The sequence below is a fragment of the Mastigoproctus giganteus genome, chromosome 9 (genome assembly GCF_048544385.1).
Source record: "Mastigoproctus giganteus isolate SK-2022 chromosome 9, ASM4854438v1, whole genome shotgun sequence".
Taxonomy (NCBI): Eukaryota; Metazoa; Arthropoda; class Arachnida; order Uropygi; family Thelyphonidae; genus Mastigoproctus; species Mastigoproctus giganteus.
Window position 1 is genome coordinate 139,763,275 of NC_143583.1, and position 26,084 is coordinate 139,789,358.

Here is a 26,084-nt window from a genome sequence, read left to right on the forward strand (position 1 = left end):
GACAGTGGTAGAGAATGGAAGGGACCTGGGGGTGGATGTGCAGGCAGATATGAAGTTCTCTGAGCAGTGCAGATGGGCTGCAAGAGTAGCTCATGGTGTATTGTCAATGATATATAGGAATTTTTCTAGCAGGGATAAGGAGGTGATTATTCCCTTGTATAAGGCAATGGTCAGGCCACACCTAGAGTACTGTATACAGATCTGGAGGACTCATTTCAAGAAGGATGTAGAGCTGCTGGAACGAGTACAGAGAAGGGCAACAAGATTAGTGAATGGAACAAAGGGGTGCTCTTACGAAGAAAGGCTTAAGTTTTGCAAATTACAGTGTCTGGAGACTAGGCACCAGCGAGGTGATCTGATAGAGGTGTATAAAGCCTTGAATGGTTTGAGCATGCTCAATGCTGATGGGATTCTTCCTCTTGCTCAGAATAATCACCTGAGAGGGCATAAATTCAAATTGAGGAAAGACAGATGTAGGATAGATGTGCGGAAATTTGCCTTTAGCCAGCGGGTGGGCCATTGTCGGGAAGTGATCATGCAATCATCAGCTGGAAGATGAAGATAGATGTTGCAGTAGTTAAAGGTAAAGGCACTAATTTTAACTGCAGAAGAGGGGACTTTGACAGTTTAAGGTGCAATGTTGCATCTGCAAACTGGGCAGATTGCTGAGGGATGGCAAATACAATTGAATTATTGAGTACTTTTAAAGCAAAAATCACAGAAGCCATGAACGCATACAAAACTTTAAGTGAATACTGCAGGAGGAAGAGGATGCCAAAATAGATGACTGTGGAGCTGGCTGGTCAAATAGAGCAGATAAAAATAGCATGGAACAGTTACAAAGAAAAGCCATGACTGAAATACAAATATAAAAGAATTTAGTTTGAAACAAAGTAATGCCAAAATAATAAATATGAAGCCATATTTTTAAGTTATTTTTAAAAATAATAACAAATTAAATAAGATATGCTGATCCATGTAAGAGAAGACTATGAAGTCAAGGGAAATGAGACCAGTTAATAATGTGTGTGTGCGCACAGTAATAAATTTAAATTGAGGAAGGATGGTTGCAGGGTAGATGTATAGAAGTTTGCTTTCAGCCAGCAGGTAGTCAATTGTTGGAACAAACTTGCATATGTTATTGTGGAAGTGGGTAGTTTGAATAAATTCAAGGAAGAACTAGAAAAATTAGAGGGGATGGAGAGATGTGTGGGAAAGTTTTTTTTTTTGGCAGTTGTTTTATATGCTTGCTTTCTTGCATCATTTGCCACTCCTAATACTAATGCTCTAACAATAGAAAGTTGTCTCATAAAACAAATACTTAAAAAAAAAGGAAAACCAAACTTAAGCAATTTATACAAAGACAAAAGCAAAGAGAGTGGGCACATGGAAGGTGATCTGATTGAGGTGTATAAGGCCTTGAATGGGTTGAGCAAGCTGAATGCTGATGGGATTCTTCCTCTTGCTCAGATTAAGAACTGAGGGGGCATAGATTCAAATTGAGGAAAGACATTTGTAGAATAGATGTGCAGAAATTTGCCTTTAGCCAGCAGGTAGTTGATTGGTGGAACAGACTTCTATCTTTTGTTGTGAAAGTTGATAGCCTAAATAAATTTAAGGCTGAGCTGGACAGGCATTTGGAACAAGTGGAGGGGTGAAATGGGAGGGGTTTTTTTTGGTTGATGCTGCATAAGCTTGCTTTCTTGCATTGTATGCCTCTACTAATGCTAATTCTAATGCTATCCCCTGTTGCGGAGGTTGATAGCCTAAATAAGTTTAAGGTTCAGCTGGACAGGTATTTCGAATGAACAGAGGGGTGAAGTGGAAGTGGTTTTTTTTTTTTTGGCTGATGCTACATAAGCTTGCTTTCTTGCATCAAATGGCTCTACTAATGCTAATGCTTACATTTATAATTTATACTTATATTTTCTTACTTTTGATTCTAAAATTTCTAAAATTTCCTAACCATTTTTAATTACTATATTTGGTTTGGTTTAGATTTAAATTACTTAGTATATATTGATCATTACAGAAACAGAGAACTTCTTGTTGTTTTTTGCCTTCAGTCTGGGTGGTTGGCCCCAGTTGAAGTCATCTGGATTGTGGGTAAAAGGTGATAATAATTTTTTTTTTTTTTTTTTTTTAAATCCTTAGCGTTTTCCTAAATCCCTGAATGGTATTATTTGATTGATTTACCTTTTCTATTATTATCATCAATATTTTATACACCTTATGGTTGTAATGCATGATCGCTCTGCAACTGCATTGACCCATAAATATTAGTTACAGTCATTATAATTATTAACTTTCTTTTTTATTACTAATATATATATATATATATATATATGTGTAAATTTTTTTCTTCTTTCCTCCAGTTACTTATGGAGCAGTCTTCTTCTACCATTAAACGAGTATCATTAGAGTTAGGAGGTAATGCACCATTCATTGTTTTTAACTCTGCAAAGATTGATAAAGCAGTATCAGGTCTTATGGCTTCAAAATTCAGAAATACAGGGCAGGTAAAACCATTGATTTTTTAAATATTATGCTGATATATGATTGCATATTAAAGTATTTTATTAACTTTTTATTTCATTAGTGATATGAAAAGTTTTTTTTTATGATTCAAACACCTTGAATGAAAAATAAGAGAAAAAAGTGTCTGTTCACACTCTGTTAATTTTTTTTTTTTCTTTTTAATATATGAACCATGCTATAGAACATGAATATGGAGTTACTAGATATTAATTTCTAAATTCTTTCATTTGTGCCTTCCTTTCTTTAATTACATTATCTCTTGATAATGTAAATTTCCGACTTTTCTGATTTTACCTGAAGATTTCCAGAATCCATGTGCTATGATTCTCCAGAAAATTGATTTTTCTTCAGGATTTTAGTTAAGCTTATAGTTATTTTCCTTTTTTTTTTTTATATTTTGCTTATACTCTTATGCTCCTTTAGTTTCAAGTCAGAGAAATGAAGTCAGTTTGCATTTTATAGTTTTTGCCAGTGATAATTTAGTTATGTAGCAAGTGAATAAAAAATGTAACAAAAATAGGCACCTGGTGTCCTTTCTCAACCATCAATTATGCTTAAAATAAAGGTGAAAAATAATTTAAAATGGCACACTTTGAAATGTTATCCTTTATAGTAATAACAATAGAAATTGTATTTGTCATATAGTGCAAGGAAGCCACAGGCTTTTGCTGCACTGTCAAAAAAAAAACTAAATAGATAAGAAAACACAAATCATATACTTCCTTCCTTACACATGTAAGTATCTAGTTGACCGTTGAATGTATTCAATTGACCTTTGAATGTATTCAAACTGTCAGCCTCAACTTTTTTTTTTTTTTATATGAAAACCCCAAACACGAAAGGTATCAAAACCTATAGTACTTAGTACCGTGCATGGGTTGAAAGAGAAGTATGGGGGGAGAGGGATGCCGGAAACTTTGCTCTAGAGACTACTGCAAGGGCAACTTGTTCCAGTAATCAACGACCTGCTGGCTAAAAGAAAACTTCCTACAATCTAATCTAAAACTCACCCTCTGTAATTTGAATTTATGAACCCTAGTTCTGGAATCCTTTAGAACATAGGGTATAGTGTTATTTGTAATGTGGCTCTGGGGTTTCTCCCAACTCTGCATCAAGAAATGTGATGAATACAAAACTTTGTAAAGGCCAGATTTATGTAGGTTAGAGAGTGTTTGTAAAGGGCTAGTGTGGGTGTGTTGTGTTGTTCATTCAGCCACTTAGCCTAGGAGGCTTGTGTTTTCACACACAAACCTCTAGTTTACCATCCAGCACCAGGATAGGTGGGCTAGGCAGTAAGGAGTATGAAAGCACTGGCGGGGCAAACCCTGGGTAGCCAAAGCTACACAGGGAGAGCCCAGTAAAAAAAAAGAGAAAATTAGAAGGTGCTAGTGGGGATATATGAAGTGGGAGGGCATAAAAGTGGTTGGAAAATATAGGAAGTCAGTAGTGAAGTGAAAGGGGGACAGAAAGGGAGACTCCAGATCAGGATGCCCATCCTGCTCTGGTATAGGAGTTGGCAGATGGCAGTGGGGTTACCCACCAGGCAAAAGGGGGGAGCCACCCAAGTTGGGGCAAGGGGAGAGGGGGAGTGGGAGTGATACAGCAACCAACCCATGTGGTTGGTGTGAAGATTCATAGGGAAAGGATCCATATTATGCCTGTTTGCTGCTCAATGGTTAAGTCAAACTGACCAGTATCTGTACCCCACACCAAGCTGGCTAAGTAGCTACGGCATGGTGTCTGCTAGGGTAGGCAGGTGACCATACTGTTCCTTCTGCCCACCAATGATTCCGGGGGGATGGGGAGGAGTCATGCAGTTCTTCCACCCAAAACCTCCATTCACTCACTGCTCCCATTCTAGTTTTATATGTTTTTTTTTTTTTTTACATTTTATATTGATTTTATGCTTTTTTTTTCTTACATTTTCTGTTAAGTTATATAGTTTTTATATATATATACAGCATACTCGCGATTTCTGGGATAGATGGTAAAAAAAAATTCCCGGATAATCGATTTCCTGGTTAATCCAAAAATATAGAAGTCCCTGACATACGTAAGAGATACGGTACAGGACTTATTATGTAAGTTGAGGACTTATTACGTAACTTGGGAATGACTAATGAAATATTGCTACTATATCCCTGATATGCCAAAATTACAAAAACCACATAATATCCTCAGAAGAATGAAGAAAAATAGTTATATGTTTTTAATTAGTTCAATTAAAAATTTTATGTGGGGACAGCGGTGAAGTAGTCAGAGGGGCACAAAAGAAAAGAAAACATAAAAGAAAGAAAAAATGCATGTTATTGTACTGTAAAAACTGATATGTATTTTGTAGCCTTGATTATTATAGTTGGTTAACTTCATTGGTGCTGATTGCTTCACCGCTTCTCATATTCTGTCTTTCTCCTTTATTGTGTTCATCGCTTCCACTGACAAATCTGAATTCCGTGCGATACTTGTTAATGTTTGGCCATTTTCGTACATCCTTATTATTTTAATTTTCTGATCCAACTTGATCGCTTTCCTTTTCTTCATAGATTTACCAATACCGCTGTCACGTATTCTCTTAGTCAGCACCATGATAACAGTCAAAATTAAATTTTCTGTAAGAACTTCACAGGGTTAAGGCAAAAACTCACTATTATCACCCCATGCAAGCTCACATTTTACTAAAACTCATTTCTGGAGGCCACTGCCATAAAATGATAAAAACGATTTGCACTTCCGGGTTATTGGGCTCTTCTCTTAGTGCAATTCATTATAAACGGGTAGTAAACTCGATCTTATTGCATTTGCGATAATACTGATAGCTGGAATTCTGTGGGTTTTAAGTTATTATGGTGAAATGTATGTCTCCTTCACTGAAATCTTCAGTCATATAAAAAAAAAATATATAAATAATCTAACGTAAGCCCTAAGCTACGTAAGTCGGCGACTTACTGAATCGAAAAATGTTCAGCAACCTACGTAAAACGTATGTCAATAGATAAAAAATGAAGAAACTTACCACGCACTACTTGTGTGTTCAATACAATGCTTCCCTTTATTTTTTACAATGTCGCCTATGGTTTGTTCACCAACATTATAATGGTTCTTTAGAGATTTAACGGATACACCATTTTCAAACTTTTGAATAATTTCAAGATTTTGTTTAATTGAAAGCACAACTCTGGAATTTGCCCATAATTTTCATGATTTCTAAGGCCTCCGTAGCTGAGTGGTCAGGAGCAGGAGTGCAGTAGCACTGCTCCTTGAGTAGACCGGCGTTCAATCCCCTGATTGCTAAATACGGTCGATCTGCCAACCCGCACTGGACTAGTGTGGCAGATTATGGTCCATTTCCCTCAACATGAATTGTCGAGAAGGCTTCCATCCTGCAGTGGGTTCATAATGGCTGAAGTTTACTTTTACTTTGTGATTTCTAAACAAAAAAAAAAAAAAATAGTTACTATAAAAAAAAAAAAATTCAGACATCCCTGACAAATAATGAAACAAAATTTGCCCTTTTATGGTGTGACAGAACACAACAATCAACGACGCACTAAAACAAACTAGATATTTGGTCTCTTTATTTTTTTTTGAGCGGCGGATGCGAAGACATTGGGAGGATTGCAAGATAATAGGTAAACTAATCTCCCAATGACGATTTATAGCGCCACTTCTTCATGCTTATTTACGACTGCAAAACATATGTTTATACCTTTATATTTATTTTTTTTTTAGGAGCATTAGCAACTAAGGCTATATGCTCCAGGAATATGTGGTAGTCATTCCCTGACCTTTCCGCATCTTTCCGCATTTAGAGTCTTGAAGTGTCCCGGTTAATCCGGTCCCGGTAAATCAAGAGTCTGCTGTATGTGTATGTGTGTATATATTTATAAATCAATGCGCCGAAACATTATGACCACATACCTAATATGATGTTGGTCCTCCACGTGCAGCCAAAACAGCTTGTACCCAGCAAGGCATGGACACTACAAGATTTCTAAATGTGTCTTGTGGTATCTGGTACCAACAAGTAACCAGCAGATCCTTTAACTCCTGTAAGGTCCGAGGTTGAGATGCCGCAGATCGGAGTTTCTGTTACAACACAAACCACAGATGCTCGATGGGATTGATGTCGGGGGAATTTGGAGGCCAGGCGATACCTGGAAGTCTTCCTCATGTTCCGCAACCAGTCTCGAATAATTCGGGCGGTGTGGCATGGCGCATTATCCTGCTGAAAGACGGCACCACCAGAGGGGAAGACCGTTGCCACGAAAGGGTATACCTGATCAGCAATGATGTTTAGGCAGGTGGTAGACCTCAGAGTGCCCGGCAAATGGATGACTGGACCCAGAGTACCCAAGCAGAACATCACCCAAAGCATGACACCACCGGCTTGTTTTCATCCCATGGTGTATCCAGGTGCCGTCACTTCCCCAGGTAAACGACGCACACATACCCGGCCATCCACATGGTGCAAAGAAAAACGTGATTCATCGGACCAGATGACTTTCTTCCAATCATTCTAGGTCCAGTTTGGATGCTTGCGTGCCCATTGTAGGCACTGTTGCCGATGAACTTTGGTTAGCATGGACACTTGGAGCGACCTGCGGCTATGCATCCCAGTTTCAGCAGGGTTCGATGTATTGTGTGTTGACACATTACTCCAATCACCAGTATTCCAGTTACCAGCAAGTTGTGCCACAGTCGCCCTTCATTGATGAGCCATGGTTGTCCAGTACCTCGCCAGTGGTTCGTGGATTTTCTCTCCTCGGACCACTTTCAATAGGTACTAACCACGGCTGACTGTGAGCATTCCACCAGCTGTGTCATTTCAGATATGCTCTGACCCAGTCATCTGGCCACTACAGTTTGGCCTTTGTCAGTCTCGCTTAAGTCCATTGCCTTTCCCATCTGAAGAACAAGAGTAACACTGATTAACAGAGCTCAGTATTAGGTGTTTTTTATACCATGTCCCGACCCATGCATGCACCGTAGTTCACCTGCAGTTGCTTCGGTTTACATAAGGACTCGCTGGTCATAATGTTTTGGTTCATTGGTGTATATATCACTTGTCCATTTTCTTTCTCAAACCCGGGGGGGGGATGAAGTGGTGTGCTGTGTAGCTTAATATAAGACATAATACTAACATGAAGTAGATTAGGTAAGCCAAGACTAGGAGTTAGTAAATTCTTAACTGTAACAGTATGTGGTTTCTGTTCTTTCTTTCACATAATTACACTCACATTCATTCTTCTGGCTTTCCTTTCATTTTCTCAGCTCTTTTTTTCTGCACTGCACTGTCTGGGCACTTCACCTTACTATTATTTTTCAGTTGAGATGCAGGCCTGGTTGTAATTTTTTGCCAACCTGAGGAGAATGCAGTAGGTGTGTTTGTGTTGTTAGTATTTGAATAGATTTTGTGTTAGTATAAACTAAGGTGAGTTATTAAATATGTGTTCATACATCATCATCAGCCATTTTCAATCCACTGCAGGATGAAGGCCTCTCCAGCAACTTTCCAGTTCCTTCTGTTTTGTGCAATGGCCATCCATTTACTACCCACAAACTCATGAATTTCATCTGTCCATCTCCATCGTTATCTTCCAGGTTTTCTTCTAGCCCCTCTTGGGTACCATTCTGTTATTTTCTTAGTCCATCTGTCATCACGTGTTCGGGCTATGGGTTCTGCCCAAGACCATTTTAGTTCTTTAGTTTTGATAAGAATGTCCTTTACTTGAGTTTGCTGTCTAATCCATGTGTTTCTCTTCTTATCTAACAGTCTGATTCCCAATATAATTTGTTCCATTCTTCGCTGTGTTGTTATCAGCTTCTCTTCCATTCTTTTGGTGTGAGTGCCCAAGCTTCACTTCCATAAGTCATGGTAGGGAGTATTCATTGGTTCATTATTTTATGTTTCAGACAATTTGGGATATTGCTCCTCAGTATGTGACTATATTTTCTGAATTCTATCCATCCAAAATTTATTCTTATCTTGACTTTTTTCATTTATCATTATTACTTCTATTGATTTGTCCCTGATAAGTATATGACTCCACCTTTTCAATTACTGTTCCTTCAATCATTATATCCCAAGGACACTTGGCAACCATCTGGTGTCGAATGCCCCTGCAAAGTCGATTGATATGATCAGAAAGTACTTCTTGTTGGAGCTAGTAGCTGCATTTATAAGCAACTGAAGTGTGTCAAGGGAAGAGAGAAGCCTGGTTTGAAGCCAAATTGTTTTGGTGATGAGAGATTTGCTTCATTATAGTGGTGCAGCATGTGATGTGCACTGCTTCTATTGGAATGAGCAGCAGCCTGGAAAACAAGATGTGGGATATTTCAGAGACTGCTGGGAGTTATTGTGGTACAAGTAACACATGGGTTGTGTCAGGATAGCTAAGAATAGGAACAGGTGCATGTATACTTGCATGTACACCAATGCTAGGAGTTTGGTAAATAAATTTGATGAATTTGAGGTATTGCTCACAACATCAAAGGCGGATATTGTTGTGATATCAGAGACGTGGTGTCACACAGATATAAGGAATGCAGAACTGGAATTTGGGGAGTACAATGTGTACAGAAAGGATAGACAGGATAGGAAGGGAAGAGGGGTTATGCTATTAGTTAAGAAACACATAAAATCCAAGGAAGTGAAGCCAGTCGACATCGCTGGACAGTGCAGTGTCGAGTCAGTTTGGTGTGACATAAGCACTGCGAAAGCAAAAATAATGATTTAAGCTAAAAAATAAGCTAGATAATCTTGTAATAACTGAGAGTAAAGTGGAGAAGAAATTGTTGAAGATAAACACAAGAAAGGCACCTGGGGTGGATGGGATCTATCCAGTTATATTAAAGGAGGCAGCAAAGGAAGTAAGCAAACCCTTAGCCATAATTATGAGAGCTTCCTTGGACTCAGGGGAGGTACCCATACACTGGAGATGTGCAAATGTGACTCCAATTCACAAAGGAGGATCAAAGGCTGACACAAGTAAGTATAGACCTGTGAGTTTAACTTCTGTTCCAGGAAAATTAATGGAGGCACTGCAGGATCATCTAGACAAGAGTTCAGTTATAGCTTGGACACAGCATGGTTTTGTTATGGGAAAGTCTTCCTGACCAATTTGATTGGATACTATGATGCAGTCACAAAAGAACTGGATGCAGGGAATAACTTTGACATTATATATTTTGATCTTAGAAAGGCTTTTGATACTGTTGCACATGGAAGACTGCCGCACAAATTGGAGCAGTGTGGCATTGGAGGCAAATTGCTGCTATAGATAAAGGGGGTAGTTGAGGGGGAGAAGACAGAGAGTGGTAAAAGTTTGCAGACAATACAAAGGTTGGCAGGGTTGTTAAGGACATTACTGATACTATGCTGCTGCAACAGGATCTGGAAAGGTTGAGCAGATGGGCTGAGAGGTGGCAAATGTAGTTTAACATTGACAAATGTAAAGTACTACATATGGGAAACAGCAACCCCAGAGCAACGTATCAACTCTGTGGTACTACACTGACAGTGGTAGAGAATGAAAAGGACTTGGGGGTGATTGTGCAGGCAGATATGAAGTTCGCTGAGCAGTGCAGACGGGCTGCAAGAGTAGCTCATGGCGTCTTGTCAATGATATACAGGAATTTTTCTAGCAGGGATAAGGAGGTAATTATTCCCTTGTATAAAGCAGTCAGCCAACACCTTGAGTGCTGTATACAGGTCTGGAGGCCTCATTTCAAGAAGGATTTAGAGCTGCTGGAACGAGTACAGAGAAGGGCAACAAGATTAGTGAATGGAACAAAGGGTTTCTCTTACGAAGAAAGGCTTAAGTTTTGCAAATTACAGTGTCTGGAGACTAGGCACCGGCCGGCGTGGTGATCTGATCTGATTGAGGTGTATAAAGCCTTGAATGGTTTGAGCATGCTCAATGCCAAAGGGATTCTTCCTCTTGCTGAGAATAATCACCTGAGAGGGCATAAATTCAGATTGAGGAAAGACAGATGTAGGATAGATGTAAGGAAATTTGCCTTTAGCTAGCGGGTAGTGGAACAGACTTCCATCCCTTGTTGTGGAAGTTGATAGCCTTAATAAATTTAAGGCTCAGCTGGACAGGTATTTTGAATGAACGGAGGGGTGAAATGGAAGTGTGTGTGTTTTTTTTTTTTTTTTTTTGGCTGATGCTGTATAAGCTAGCTTTCTTGCATCATATACCTCTACTAATGCTAATCCTTTCTAATAGTTTGCTAGCAACCGGGAGCAAGGCAGTCCGCTGATAGAAGTTTGGATTGGCCAGTGGTTTGGTTGGGTTCTTCAAAATCAATTTTAGGTTTGCTATTCTCCAGTGGTGCCTCCGTAGCCAGGTGGGAAGGAGCAGCAGTGCGTAGCACACATTTCTTGATTAGACCCGGGTTCGAGCCCATCACCACCAAATACGGAGGATGCGGGAAGGTCAGGGAATGACCACCGCATATCCCGGAGCAATATGACCTTAGTTGCTAATGCTCCTAAAAACCAAATAACAAACAAACAAGGTATTCTCCAGTCAAATGAGAAGAAGCTGGTTTTGAGGCAACAGTTAAATAGAGTGAGTAGAAGTGATGGTGCTATTTCAACAGAATGTTTAATTATTTCTGGCTCTGTTAGGTCCAGACCTGAGCATTTGTGGTTTTTCATAAGTGCTGCAGCTGCCTGGAGCTCCTCAAGGGTGAATGGTGGTTCTGTCAGGTCCGTTTTGTAGATGTCATTGTCTTGGCAGAGTCGGAGTGTTGATCCGGTGTAGTGGGGTGTGTTGGTTGTTGGAAGATGACATTTAAGATGTTCCCAATTGACTCGTCCCATATAGTAGCTGTGATGCCCTTTGGGTACCGAGTAGAGGTAAAGACCTCCCCTCTGGGGAGTTTGTTGGTGGTGACTTTATACAGCATCCTCCAGGGGTCAGCATTCCGTGCCTCAGTCACTAGATTTTCCCAGGATTTTCATTTACTTACTGTAATTAGATTTTGTAGCAGTTCCTTGCTTCTCTATACAGTTGTTTTAAGGCTTCCACCTCTGCAGGGGGCCACAGCCATCTGGATCTCTGAAATTGTTTCCTTTTTCTGATGACTTCCTTCCTGAGAACCTGTATCTTTGGTGTCCACCTTGGCATTGCCCCTGGGGCTTGCGTCTTTCTCTTGATGGCTGCTTCTCTAGCCCGGGTTATGATTCTGGTCACCTTCCTTTGCAGGTCCGGATCCATGTGAGGCATAGTGTTTTGGTGCTGAGTTTTAGTATCTGTCATTAGCAGCTTCTTGAAGAGGTCTCGATTTGCTATGCTGATGGCAAATCTGTTTATTGCTGTTGCTTGATTATTGGCATTTTTGTTTGAGATTGGAGTATTTGAAAGGTAATTACTCTGTGGTCAGACATGGTCCAGGTGTCTCGAACTGCCCAGTCGGAGATGTAACCAATGATGTTCCTTGTAGCAAGGGTGACATCAATGTTTGCTCCCCACAGAGTGTTACAATAGGTAGGGAGTTTATTTAGCACGTTAAGCACAGCCAATGGAGAGGTTTCTTAGGTACTCCTCAAGGAGCTGGCCATTTCTCGTTCCTTGCTGGTCCGGGGTGGCACTGTGCCTTGTTGGGAAGTGACAATTGACATCCACCCCCACAATAAATCTCTGATTTGGGAGTGCATCCACGAGACTCTGGAGGTAGCAGAGGTAATTTCTTTATCTAGTTGGCAGTACAAGGCAACAACATAAAATGTTCCCAGCAGGCTGATGTGGGCACATGCAGCCCAGGCTGTAGAGAAGTGGTTTAGTCTAGTTACTGTGAGACTAGGATTACAGATGACAACAGCCACCCATGTGGCGTCATCATCCACTTGAATGACTGTATAAGTCGTGGGATAGCCTCTAACCTGTTTAGTGTGGGTATAGGGCTCTTGCAGAATTAAGATGTGTACATTTTCCTTCTCTGCTTTCTTTTGGAGTTGTTCTGCCACTGCTCTTGCCCTCTGTGCATTTTATTGGAAGATTTTTAGCATGGTGGAATTCTAGTTTTTAAGGCATGTCCCCATAATCTATTATTTTTTGCTGGAAATTCTTTGCCTTGATGTAAGTGGGGCATTTCGGGTCCCTAATTGAGTGGGCATGGTCAATCTTCAGGGATTTGCAATTTGCACAGATTGGCTCTTTTGTCTTATTTGGGCAGTTGGTGAAATCATGCCTCTTCTCAGAGCAGTGACTGCAAGTGGAGTCACTGCTCTGAGAAGAATATTTTGGTCAAACCAAGCTTTGTTGCTCTCCATGTGGGATAATGCCTTGGAGGTTCTGTTGGAAGATTTCCTCAGTCAGTTGTTGCGGTGAGAGGTCTTTATTGACATCAAATATTAATATGGAGGGACCTTTCCTTTTCAGTGGTTCAGCAGTGAGTCCCAGGGAAGGAATTTTTGGATTTGCAATTATGATGTCCATGTTCGCTTTCATCTGTTTCAGTTAGTATTCCTGTGTTTCCTGATCACCCTGATTTTAGCGGTTTTAAAATCATCTTTGCAGTTGGTCATAACTTTAGCCTTTATCTGTTCGCTCATATGAGCTTCCTCCTCCGTTGGTCTGAGGATGACCATGTTTGGGGTTCTAAGCAAAGACACTTTTCTTGATTGTTGTCCTATAGGCACTGTCATCCTGTTATTTGGGATCCTCAGTGCATCAGCATATGAACATATGCCAAAGCACTGAGGATCGACATAGCTGTTCCAGTTGCTTATGTAGAGTAAGCGTTTTCTCTAAAGTTGTTCCATCTGGGAGGGTTGGATCCAGTGTGTGGGGGGGGGGACTCGGGTTGTTTGGTCCCCTCCACCGCACTACTAGTGTCACTGTGATCGTTAGGTTCAGTTACACTTTTTGTCACCTGGTCACTCTTGGGAACTATAATCTTGTGCTTTTTACATGTCTGCTCTGGCTTACCATTGTCAGTGTTGTTAGGTGTTACATCAGTGGCCTCTGCAACCTGTTCTTGCTGTGTGCAGTTCTTAAGAAATACGATTTCGGGGTTTGCCATTTTGCAAATAATCGAAGGTTTCTGGCTTAGCAGGTGGTGTGGAGGTGGTGTGGCATCCTGCATAGAGTTGCCCTGCTTTAAACCATACTGATTGTTAGAATGTAATACTGCTTCTGTGTAGTATTGAGATAATCTGTTATATATTAATCTTTCATACATTTTTCCTAGTACAGGGAGTAGGGCATTGATCTATGTGAGTTTGGATCGGTAGCAGGTTTCTCTGGGTTTTTAAGAATTAATCTTAAAACAGCATTGGGAATATTCCCTCTATCATACAGTTGTTATATAAGTCTATTAATTTGTCTGCTAGTTTTCTGATTATTTCAACTCTAAGAGGTCATAATGTGGGCATTTATTGTTCGTGGTTTTAGATAGTGCTGTTTCTAATTCTTCTATTATAAACAGAGGTTCTACATTGGCATTGTCATCATCAGTATTTTCTTTCATGATGTCAATCTGGACAGGAGAATACTCCCCAGCCTCAGTCTGGATAATACTGTCTAAGATGTTCACAGATTTTGCCCAACACAAGGTTGAGGTTCCATCTGGTTTGACAGTTGTTTCTATAATATCTCCTCTTTTTCAGCTTGTTGATCACTATTCTGTAGACAACTTCCCAAGGATCGTTTCCAGTATTCGCACCAAGTGCCTCCAGGATTCTTTTTTTCTTATCTCTAATGAGGGCTGTATACCGTTTGCCTAGAGTTCTAGGCGCCTCCGTAACCAGGTGGGCAGGAGCTGTAGTGCGTAGTATACGCTTCTTAACTAGACCGGGGTTTGAGCCTGTGACCACCAAATATGGAAGATGCGGAAAGGTCAAGGAGTGACCACCGCATATCCCCGGAGCAATACGGCCTTAGTTGCTAATGCTTCTAAAAAAAAAAAAAACCAAACCTAGAGTTCTATATGATTGTCTCAGTGCATTCACTTCATTTTGTGGCCAAGATGTTCTGGCTCTGCTCTTTGAAAGTGTTTCCTTGCCTGGTGCACCCTTCTCATGAGTATTATCAGTTTAGACCACCAGGGGCCTATCTGCTTCTTCAGTTTTTTTCTGTAGGTGGACAGGGTTGCTGTTTTTACTAAAATGTCTGTCATGGTTACTGCTTGCTTGTCTGGGCTACATTTGTTGTTCAATCTAGACCACTCATTTTCCTGTTTTTGCAGCTCAGCTGCTGTAATTGATTCCTGATCTGGCTGCTCTGCTCTTTGAAAGTGTCTACTTGCCTGGTTCATGCTTCTCCTGAGTATAGTCGGCTCAGACCACCAGGTGACTACCTGTTTCTTTGGTTTTTTTACATAGGTGGACAGGTTTGCTGTTTTTACTAAAATCTCTGTCATGGTCAGTGCTTACTCATCTTGGCTACATTTGTTGTTCGATCTAGACCACTCAGTTTCCTGTTTTTTGCAGCTCAGCTGCTGTAAATGATTCCTGATCTGGCTCTGCTCTTTGAAAGTATCTTCTTGCCTGGTGCACTCTTCTCCTGAGTATAGTCAGTTCAGACCACCAGGGGACTACCTGCTTTCTCAGTTTTTTCCATAGGTGGACAGGTTTACTGTTTTTACTAAAATCTGTCATGGTCAGTGCTTGCTCATCTTGGCTACATTTGTTCGATCTAGACCACTCATTTCCCTGTTTTTTCAGGATCTGCCAGTTTGCCTTTGTTATATTAAACCTTTTAATATTTAATAGAGACTATTGGTCTGTTTGTAACTGCCCGTTACTTTTGAAGGCGACGGCTCTATGATCTGATGCTGGCTGGACACACTAGTCTCTAATTTATATAGGCTATTGAATTGGTGGCAAGAGTGACATCAGTGTTACTCTACCACATGTTACTGCTGAAAGTTGGTAGTTGTTATTTGGTTGTTTTAGCACTTGAAATGGACAGGTGGCTGCATAAAATGTTAATATCTGGCCATTGTGTGTGTGTGCCTGCTCTATCTTCTGTATGACTATGCCATAAGGCTGACTGACAGTTGATATCAGCACACTATGATATTTGCAGTTGATAGAAGGTTAATAACTGCTTGTAAATAATCTATAGTAAGGTTTTGTCTCCATCTGGCCTTGCATAAAGAGATATAATGTAGAACTGTCCTACAGCATATTTGTGATATGAACACACACTGCCACTGGGGAGCAGAGGTGACCCACCTTTGTGAATGTAAGGTCAGTTGAAGGGACACCTGAGGTGTATTCTATTATTTTATATCCTCTTAGGTATCCTTGGACCCTACCCATATGTATGTAGGGCTCTTGGAGTAGTAGTAGTAGTAGTGGCATGTGATGCAAGAAAGCAAGTATATGAGCTTATGCAGCATCAGCCAAAAAAAAATAAAAATAATCACACCATTCCCTCCAAATGCCTGTCCAATTCCTCCTTAAATTTATTCAACCTATCAACTTCCACAACGACAGATGGAAGTTTGTTCCAGCAATTAACCACCCGCTGGCTAAAGGCAAATTTCCGCACATCTATTCTACATCTGTCCTTTCTTAATTTGAAATTATGCCCCCTTAGGTTCGTAATCTGAACAAGTGGAAGGATCCCATCAGAATTCAGCATGCTCAACACATTCAAGGCCTTATACACCTCAATCAGATCACCGCGCAGGTGCCTAGTCTCCAGCCACTGCAATTTGCAGAACTTAAGCCTCTCTTGGTAAGAGGATCCCTTCATTCCCCTCACCAATCTTGTTGCCCTTCTCTGTACATGCTCAAGTAAATATACATCCTTCCTAAAATGAGGCCTCCAGACCTGTACGTAGTACTCAAGGCGTGGCCTGACCATTGCCTTATACAGAGGGACAATCACCTCCTTTTCCCTGCTAGCAAAATTCCTATATATCATTGACAAAACCCCATGACCTGCCCTGGCAGCCTGTCTGCATTGCTCAGAAAACTTCATATCTGACTGCACAATTACTCCCAGGTCTTTTTCATTTTCTACCACCTTAAGTGTAGTACCACACAATTGGTACATTTCTCTGGGGTTACTTCTACCCATATGCAGTACTTTGCATTTGTCAAGGAGTAGTAGTAGTAGTAGTAGTGACATGTGATGCAAGAAAGCAAGTATATGAGCTTATGCTCATTCCCTCCAAATGCCTGTCCAGTTCCTCCTTCAGTTGCCACTTCTTAGCCCATCTGCCCAAATTATCTAGATCCTGTTGTACGGTCAGTTCTGCTATAATATGTATTTTCGCAACGGAAATTTGCTCCAGTGCGACTGATATATTAGGGAAAATGCGATTATAACGCGATTTTCACATTGGATTATGTGCAGTTTTGTCTGCGAGTACACCAGGTGAACACAAAACTTGCCACCAAGCTGAGCGTAGTGATATGCGCAGCAATACATACAAGTTTATGAAGCTTAAAAAATGTCAAATGTGTGAGAGCTATATTTCTTATTTATCGTAGTTATGTTGGTTGGAGACACACTGTTGTCATTCGCTGTATTTGTAAGATAACACGAAATATTGTAGGCTGACTCATGTTTTCAGGAGCTCACATTTTACTGTTTGAACAGAAATTTCATGAGCCGTGATACCGTGAGCAGAGGAGCACATTTCTGGAGATCACTGCCATAAAACAATTTGCAGTTCCCCATTTATTGGGCTTTTCTGTTAGTGCATCTGTGTGGGTAGCACAGTGATATCATCACCATCTTCCCTACACTGGGTGGAAAAGGCCTAGGTTCAGATCCCATCGATGGTGCGAGGAACTTTTATGGGGCTTTTTTCACTCCATAGCTGAGTTACTCTGTCTCAGGCATAGATGGCAAGGTTTTTCCACCTGGAACCCAGGGTTTTTGGTCCAGCAAAACAGGAAAATCGACCAGAGAACACACAATTTACAGACCTAATACATGCGGGTAGTTGAATTAATATTCTGGTGACCCTAATAAATAAATAGTTTTTTTTTTCTGTTAGTGCAATCTAATTATAAATGGGTAGTAAAATCGATCTTATTGCATTTGCGAATAATACCGATAGCTGGAATTCTGTGGGGTTTTATGTTATTATGTGAAATGTGTTTCCCTTCCATGATATCTTCAATCATATAAAACACATAAATAAATTTTTGGAATCTTCTCTTCATTCCTATTTTTTAAGCTTCATAAACTTGTCTCATTTGTGCAATTTATGTTTCCCACGTTCATCATTATTGATTGCTTTTTTTTTTTTACTGTTTTAAATTTTGCAATCCAAAAAAAAGTGAAAATGTAAATGAACAGAAATATCAATCAAGAAAACATATCTTGTCAAGGTAAAGTGTTATATATACTGTCATATTTATTTATTTATTAGAAATTTATCTAAATTTAAGAAATTTAAGAAGATTAATTTAAGATTAATTTAACACAGGTTTACACCTGTGTTAGCAATTTTATTGGGTTTCTAACTTTTTTTAGTGTTTTGTTTACCGATTGAACATTTTTTTGAGAGCTCTGCCCTATCCCTGTCTTTCCCAAGCCCTGTGGTTTTTATTGCACAAAATACCATAACATTAAGGAACATATGTAGCAAGATGTCTATATTATTTTCTTATAATTGATCCGAGCTTGATCCGATCTACAACAGTTCTTGCTCTTTGAGCATTCAATCGGACGAGATTTAGAGCCCCAGCCACATTTATGTTTTCAATCTGGCCCATAGTTGGTCCTATATTGTATTAGTTTGATCAATTTTTTTTATAATAAGCATTTATTATCCCTGATGCTGTGGCAGTATCAGAAATTGTTATACATATATTAGATAGTGTATTATTGATAATTAGTTAATTAAATTTATTAATCTTATTAATTTTAATTGTTAATCAATTGTATTCAATCGGACTCCACAGACTAGAGGAGCAAAGCAACGGGCACAAAGTAGCAGGAGTGCTATGGCTCGGAGAAGAACTGACGGGGGGGATTCTCCAATGCATCACAGCCTAAAAAATGTGCAACTTGTGAAATGTTTGCGGATCTTTCTGGGTCAGGACATGATCTAGCCAAAGAAGATGTCTTTGTGTGTGTGTTAGGTGCAGAGCGTGTCAAGAAATTAGGTGCCAACTCAGCTTTCTGATGGGCTCTTATGAGAGTTTGAAGAGTCGGGTAGGTGCCCTCGAAGGTATTAAAGCTCTCAGCTGTCCAACTCAATGCCAGATCTCTTGTGCATCAGGCAACACAGCGGTAATCTTCAAAGCAGAATGCGCTGGTCCTACAGGAACTAGTTATTGTCAGTGACTCTATTGTCAAGGAGACAGGTAATATTTTGTGTAAAAAGGATAGGTGGAATAGGACAAGATTATGTCTGCCAGGGGCATAAGTTGATGTTGTTGTAGAGCAGATATCATCTTTTAAGGGCACAAAGGATGATATTGTTGTACACATTGGCAGTGATGACATTAAGAGTAGTAGATCTGCAGGTTTACTTAACAAGTACAGGTCAATGTTTAAAAAAATTTGCTAGTTAGGGTTGAATTTGAAAGTGTCTGCAATTTCGCCCGGACATGATAGGAGAGAGTATATGATGAGAACCTTGTCAATCAATTTTGCCCTGGAGAGATTGTACAAGACTAATGGGATAGAATTTTTCTTAGCATGGTCTGTGCTTGTTAATAGGAGAAATTGTTTCTACAGGGATGGAATACACTTAAATAGAAAGGATGCAAGAATATTTGCTGATGCGTCGAGTCAGTTTTAGGCGGGTTGGAAAACTGCTAGCTTGGAGGGATTCACAGACTAATAGAGTAATGGTATCCATAGGCAGAGGTAAAAGTGATTATTGCACTGCTTCTATTGGAATTAGCAGCAGCCTGCAAAGTGAGGTACTGGGAATTTCAAAGGCTGCTGAGAGCATCATGGAACAAGTAAATACATGGGTTGTGTTAGGGTAACTAAGAGTAAGAATAGGTGTATGTATACTTGCATGTACACCAATGCTAGGAGTTTGGTAAATAAATTTGATGAATTTGAGGTATTACTCAAAACATCAAAGGCAGATATTGTTGGGATATCAGAAACGTGGTGCCACATGGATATAAGCAGTATAGAATTGGAATTTGAGGAGTATAATCTGTACAGAAAGGATAGACAGGACATGAAGGGAGGAGGTGTTTATGCTGTTAGTTAAGAAACACATAAAATCTAAGGAAGTGCATCCAATTGACGTTTTTGGTAGACAATGCAATGTTGAGTCAGTGTGGTGTGACATAAGCACTGGAAAAATGAGAGTAGGAGGGTGTTATAGGGCTAATGACTCTAATGAGTACCGTGAACAATTGTACAGAGAAATACAGTAAATCAGAATGTCTTATAATGGGGGATTTTAACTTCCCAGATATTGTAGGTTGATCATTTGCACACTAGCAAGACTTTTGTGGATTTATTGGATGATTGTTTTCTGCACTAGCACATTTGAGACTCAACTAGAGAGAGTAATACTCTTGATCTGGTTATCAGCAGTGATTATTCGTGCATTAGGAATTTGCAGATAAAGGAACCACTGGTTGGCAGTGATCACAGTGTACTGATGTGGGATTTTCTTAAAGATATAACTACCATCAGGGGTAAAGGAATGGGTTTTTGCTTTTGTAAAGGTGACTACAGTGGATTCAGACAGTTTTTAAATTCTATACAGTGGGACCAACTGATGATGTTACCAACAGAAAATTCTAATGGGGGAAGCATTCAAGGAATTAATCTTTGAAGTTACTAGGCTTTTCATACTGATTAAGAAATACTGTTCAAGGTTTAGGCCTAAATGGTTGTCGGATGAACTAATAAGACTCATGACAGAGAAGAAAAATGCATGGGAGGCATATAATTATCAGAGGACACAGAAGCCTACGGTAGATATAAGCTTGTCTGTAATCAAGTCACAAATGAAGTTAGGCAAGCAAAAGCAGATTATGAGAAATATTTGGCAAAGGATGCTAAGAAAAACAGCAAAGACTTCTTTACTTATATAAAATCTAGAAGGAAGGGAATGAATCAGGGTGGTCCACTTGATATCAATGGTTCGACTTTTGAAAACAAGTACAGTAGGCCCTCGATTTAACGGACAAAGTGGGGGAAGGGGATGTTCACTGTTACCGAAAGTCTGTTAAATCGAATGTATTTTAAAAACATATATTTATAACGAACTTACAATGTAGAGGATGTATTAAGATGTTATTATAAGGTATAAGTATGAATAAAATATTATTATAATTTCTCAATATTTATTATTATTATAAATATCCATTTCAGAATCTATGTCATACAACAACTTCTTCCATGTATTGGCCAAGATAGTAATCTTCATAATCGTTCGACGCAGCTGCTAAGTTGAAGATAGCAGATCTGATGTTGTATGCATGTAAATTTTGCAGTGTCCTGGTGCCTCTTGTATCTTCTTTTGCAAATTCTGTTTCTTCAAAAACAACCATCATCTTTTCCAAAAAGTTCTTCTTATACAACCTCTTACATGCAACGATTACACCCTGATCCATTGGCTGTATCAGTAAAGTAGTGTTAGGAGGCAGAAAAACACATTTAATTCTCTCATCCCTGCTAACTAACCAACATTAGGGTGAGCAGGTGCATTATCTAGCAGTAAAACAGCCTTTATTTCATGAGAAGGAATTTTCAGCACATCTGTCTGATAGCATCACGCATCAGGAATAAAATGGTTAAAGAACCAGTCACAGAAAATATCCATTGTAAACCAGGCATTTTTTGAGTGGGAATATATCACCGGTAACTGGTTCATTAAATCCTTTAAAGCATGAGGTTTTTTTGCCTTACCAATTATCATAGGCTTAAGCTGATGCAATCCATCAGCATTTACACAAAATAAAACTGAAATTTGCTCCTTATTTAGCTTACGACCAGGAATGCTTGTTTCATGCTTATAAGCCTGGGTATTTTCAGAAACAGCACGATAAAAAAGCCCAGTCTTGTCAACATTATAAAGCTGTGATAAAATGAGGCCCTCATTTTTAATGAGATCATTTAGATATTTTCTGAAAGCCTCAACTTGTTCTTCATCTGCACCTAAAGATTCATCACATTGTTAACAATGCTTTCAAAAACGCCACAGCCATCCATTGCTCCCTGAAATTTTAGGCCCATATGCTTAGCAAGCCTTTCAGCAGCTGACTTTACCTCAACAACAACACCACTTGAGTGTTGCTGAACAAACCACTTGTACACTGCTTCCTCTAGGATTTTATCTTTGGCCACTTTCATATGTTTTCTGCTATCAACTGTAGAAGTAGTCTTGGAACAACCATCTACACTGTATTTTAATGCAAACTCTTAAATTTTTTTTTTTATTTTTGTGAATGTCTGAAACTGTTTGTTTTTTTGACTATAAATCTTGCACACACACACGTGCAATGGTTACACCACCTTCAAGCTTCTCAGTCAGTTCTAATTTTTGTGCAACACTCAAGTTAACACGTTTATGCTGTACTTCTTTATCCCATGAGGCCATAATGATAGACAAATATTATATATTTATTATAAAAGATGTAAAAATCACAGTTACGTAAAATGCTAAAACAACCAAAACATAAACAATAGAATAGGACGAACTGCACTGGAAGACTGACAGTGTTGATTCACACTGCTAATCACACCCCCTCTATTAACCCCCTCCCTCACCTAGATGACATAATACTCCGAGCCCAACACCATAATGCTGACTCATTGACCGAATCTTTTATTGCGCTCTATTTGTGAATAAAAAAAGTTCTAAATTTTTCCTTTAGGACAGAAATTTTTTATCCGTTAAATCCGAAGTCCATTAAATCGGGATCCATTAAATTGAGGGCCTACTGTATGTAGAATTCTTTACTGTTAATTAACATCTGCAGAAATTCAAGTCCAATGCCAAAAAATTTCTGCAGTCTTTGCATCCTTAAACTCATGTACAGTATTAGAGTTCTATATGTTCTAATACTGTTCATATTGGGATCACAACAAAAAAAAAAAAAAAAAAAAAACTTTTTAACATTCTAATGCTTGTCAAAAGTTCCACAAATGGACATTGTTGGCAAATATGAGACCCGTGTAACCTTACAAAAAAAAAAACAAAAAAACTCCAATTTAATAAGTTTGTTGCCTTGCATCATTATGATATTTTAGTACTAATGCTAAATTCTTGAGAGATTTTCCCCACTTCCTTTACAGGATGGGCATTATAAACTGTAAGGTTCCCAAGTAAAAAAAAAAAAAAAACTTGTCTTTCAAGTGTTGATATACTGTTTCAAGTGTATTACTGTTGTAAACTATAGAAAACTATGTAATGGATAATTTTTATGTTGTCTTTTTCATGAATACTTGAGCTAGATTTTGAATTTGGATTTCAGTTTTGTTTTAACCCGATACACATAATTTTTATTTTTCCAGACCTGCGTATGCACAAATAGAATATTGGTTCAAGAAGGAATACATGAAAAGTTTGTCCAAAAATTAGGTGAAGCCATGGAGAAGCAACTGTTATTGGGTGATGGTTTTGACCCTGATGCAACGGTTGGGCCTCTTATCAGTATTGAAGCTGTGAAAAAGGCAAGTATTAAATGATTTCTCTTCTGTGTTTTCGTGCATCTTTAGGTGTATCTTAAAGAAAATACAGTGGACCTCAACTATTGTGATCACTTCTGGACACAGCTGAACTGATAACAATAACCAATGAAACAAGAATGCTGCTGTTCAGCACTCTTTATTGATTCAGAGTGGAAGTATTACATAAAAAAAAGGTGAAAGGGGACAGAAGGAAAGTATTAAAATTAAGCAATATAAAATACTTTAATTTGATTGTCTACTATTTCTTCATCAATAAAAATGAAACTGTCATCATAATGTTTCTAAAAATCCATACAATCCTTTAAAAACAAATAAAGAAAATATTAAAAAACCAGAATTAGAATAGGATTAATGTTCTACTTTAAAACAGTCAGATTGGGAGGAATGCACATACAGTACTTTCTTTCATAGAGTAATGACATTGACAACCCTACAAAGCATATGAGTTGGAGTTCAAAATCAGATTGGGATGTTACATAATTACTTCCATTGCACGTGCGTACTCTGTGATAAGGCAAAAAGGTGATAACAAAAACCGAAGTGCTGCAGTAATTACATTTAATATAATTTTTTCTATGTATTAGTATACATCTGATCAGCACTTTGTAAAAGTGATAACATCTGTTAACTTTGTAAAAAGTGATAACATTGCACAAATTATAACATTTTCCATGACACAATAAGCGGTGATATTGTAGTTGGCATTTTATGATAAATATTCTTATCAACACTGACCAGACAGGAAATTCAGCTGAAATATTTTAAAATAGTAAATAAAGGCCATCCCATACAGAAAAAAAAATAACAGGAAAAGAAAGAAAACACCAAAAACCAGTAAAATAGTATGTTTTCTTTGCAAAGTTAGGATTCTGGAAGTAACTAGAGTCTGTGGAAAAAACTTTTTCAGAATTGACAACTCAAGAATACTAGTGAGACGATTTGTCTCTTTGACTGGCAAAAAGCTGTCACAAAGTTTGGCAGCTAGATTCCTCTTTTATCTTTTTTGAGCATTTTCATTTATTCTTCATTAAACTACCTTCATTTTATTCAATTTACTCTCTCAAAATTTTATTTCAGTTTGTGACAGATTTTGCCAGTCAAGGAGACATATCGTTTCACTTTAGTTTTGGAGCTTTCACTTCTGAAAAATTTGATTCCTTTTACTCTAGTTTTTATCATTAGCATTAGCATTAGTAGAGGCATATGATGCAAGAAAGCAAGCTTATGCAGCATCAGCCAAAAAAAACACTCCCATTTCACCCTTCCATTCATTCCAAATACTTGTCCAGCTCAGCCTTAAATTTATTTAGGCTATCAACTTCCACACCAAATGATGGAAGTCTGTTCCACCAACCAACTATCCGCTGGCTAAAGGCACACTTCCACCCATCTGTCTTTCCTCAATTTGAATTTATGCCCTCTCAGGCGATTATTCTGCTCTGCTTGCACCTTCGCGATGGTGGGACTGTTAGTAATCCTGGGTATAACCTCCATGCACAAGTACATGGTGGGTGACCACCCAGGTGTGAACCAACGTAAGCAGGGGTCGAGGTGTGGTGCCCACACCACATGTAGGAACACTGCCCCTCTATGTTACCAGGCAGTACTAGGTGGTAGATGACTCTCATCAACCGGTGCAATACCACCACTTCGCTTATTGGAGGCTTGAAGTGGTGGAACCCATGTTTAGTCTCCAGAACTAAGTTCCGGTCGACCCTTCCCTATCTCTTTCATCATGCAGTATGATTGATGACTTTTGAGGTTATGACGAACATCGTGGCAAGATCCAATATTCCTCACATTTCGAGGGTACAGCTCTAAAACGGTGTTCGCAGGCCGGTCGCTAATTAGTACACTGGACCGAACCTATTGGTAACATTAGCTGATCCGGAAACCTCCTAGAGGTTTCCGGATCAGCCAGTATATAATCTTGCTACCTCTACTCTGCCAGATAGTGACTGGAGGGAGTCAGAGTAGTGTGTATGCGGGAGCATTGTCGAGGCCACGTTATGTCAAGGATCTGGGTATATTCTTACCATGTGTACGCCATATCCAAAAATTTCATTACTTCATACAGCATGTACCACCCACTTTTTCTTACTATTGAATACACCATGAATTGTCAAACTAATAGAGCAAGCTTATCTGCGAAAAGATCTAAGCCTCCCAAGCACTTCCTAATTCATTTCACAAATATATGTGGTCTCAGTTCTAATCTCAATGTCCATTTCCACTTGCAGTCTGCCAAACCCCATGTATTTTTTCTGACAGAATCTTAGTTATCGGTTGATTCAACTACTGCTCATCTCAGATGCCCAAATTATTCACTGTATGATTCCTTTCGCCTCAAAGGTGGTACTTGTGCATATGTCCGTTCTGATATTCCCTGGCAATTTTGAATCTCCTCTCTTTGAGCTTCTCTGGCTTAAAATCTCTTTACCTCATTGTGTCAAATTCATCTGTTGGCTCTACCGTTCTCCCAGCTCCACTAATCACTTGGAGCTCTTTGACTTCCTCTCTTTGCAACTTGACTTTCTCCAGTCCAACTTTCCTAACAGTGAGGTAATTTTCCTTGGTGATTTTTAATGTTCACAACTGCAGCTGGCTTCCATTTTTTAGTCACACCGACCCAGCTGGTTGAGATGCTAGTTATTTAGTTATTTGGTTTTTAGGAGCATTAGCAACTAAGGCCATATTGCTCCGGGATATGCGGTGGTCATTCCCTGACCTTTCCGCATCCTCCATATTTGGTGGTGACGGGCTCGAACCCAGGTCTAATCAAGAAGCGTGTGCTACGCACTGCTGCTCCTTCCCACCTGGCTACGGAGGCGCCTGTTGAGATGCTGAGGCTTTTGCAATTACTAATGACCTTGCACAGATTGTTCATTTACCTACAAGAATACCGGACAATCCTAATCATACAGCCAACATGCTTGATCTTTTTCTCAC

General features: G+C 39.2%; 1 protein-coding gene across 2 annotated transcripts in view; it reads left to right on the plus strand.

The window, feature by feature from the left end:
• Positions 1-26,084, plus strand: part of Ssadh (succinic semialdehyde dehydrogenase) — a 312,458-nt gene that overhangs the window by 187,826 nt on the left and 98,548 nt on the right. The window contains exons 8-9 of one of the 2 annotated variants that reach the window (XM_090380984.1): positions 2,376-2,519; positions 22,959-23,117. In XM_090380984.1, coding sequence (XP_090237110.1) covers positions 2,376-2,519; positions 22,959-23,117 — 303 coding nt within the window. The remainder of the gene's footprint in view (positions 1-2,375; positions 2,520-22,958; positions 23,118-26,084) is intronic. The other variant, XM_090380985.1, reaches the window with a different exon arrangement.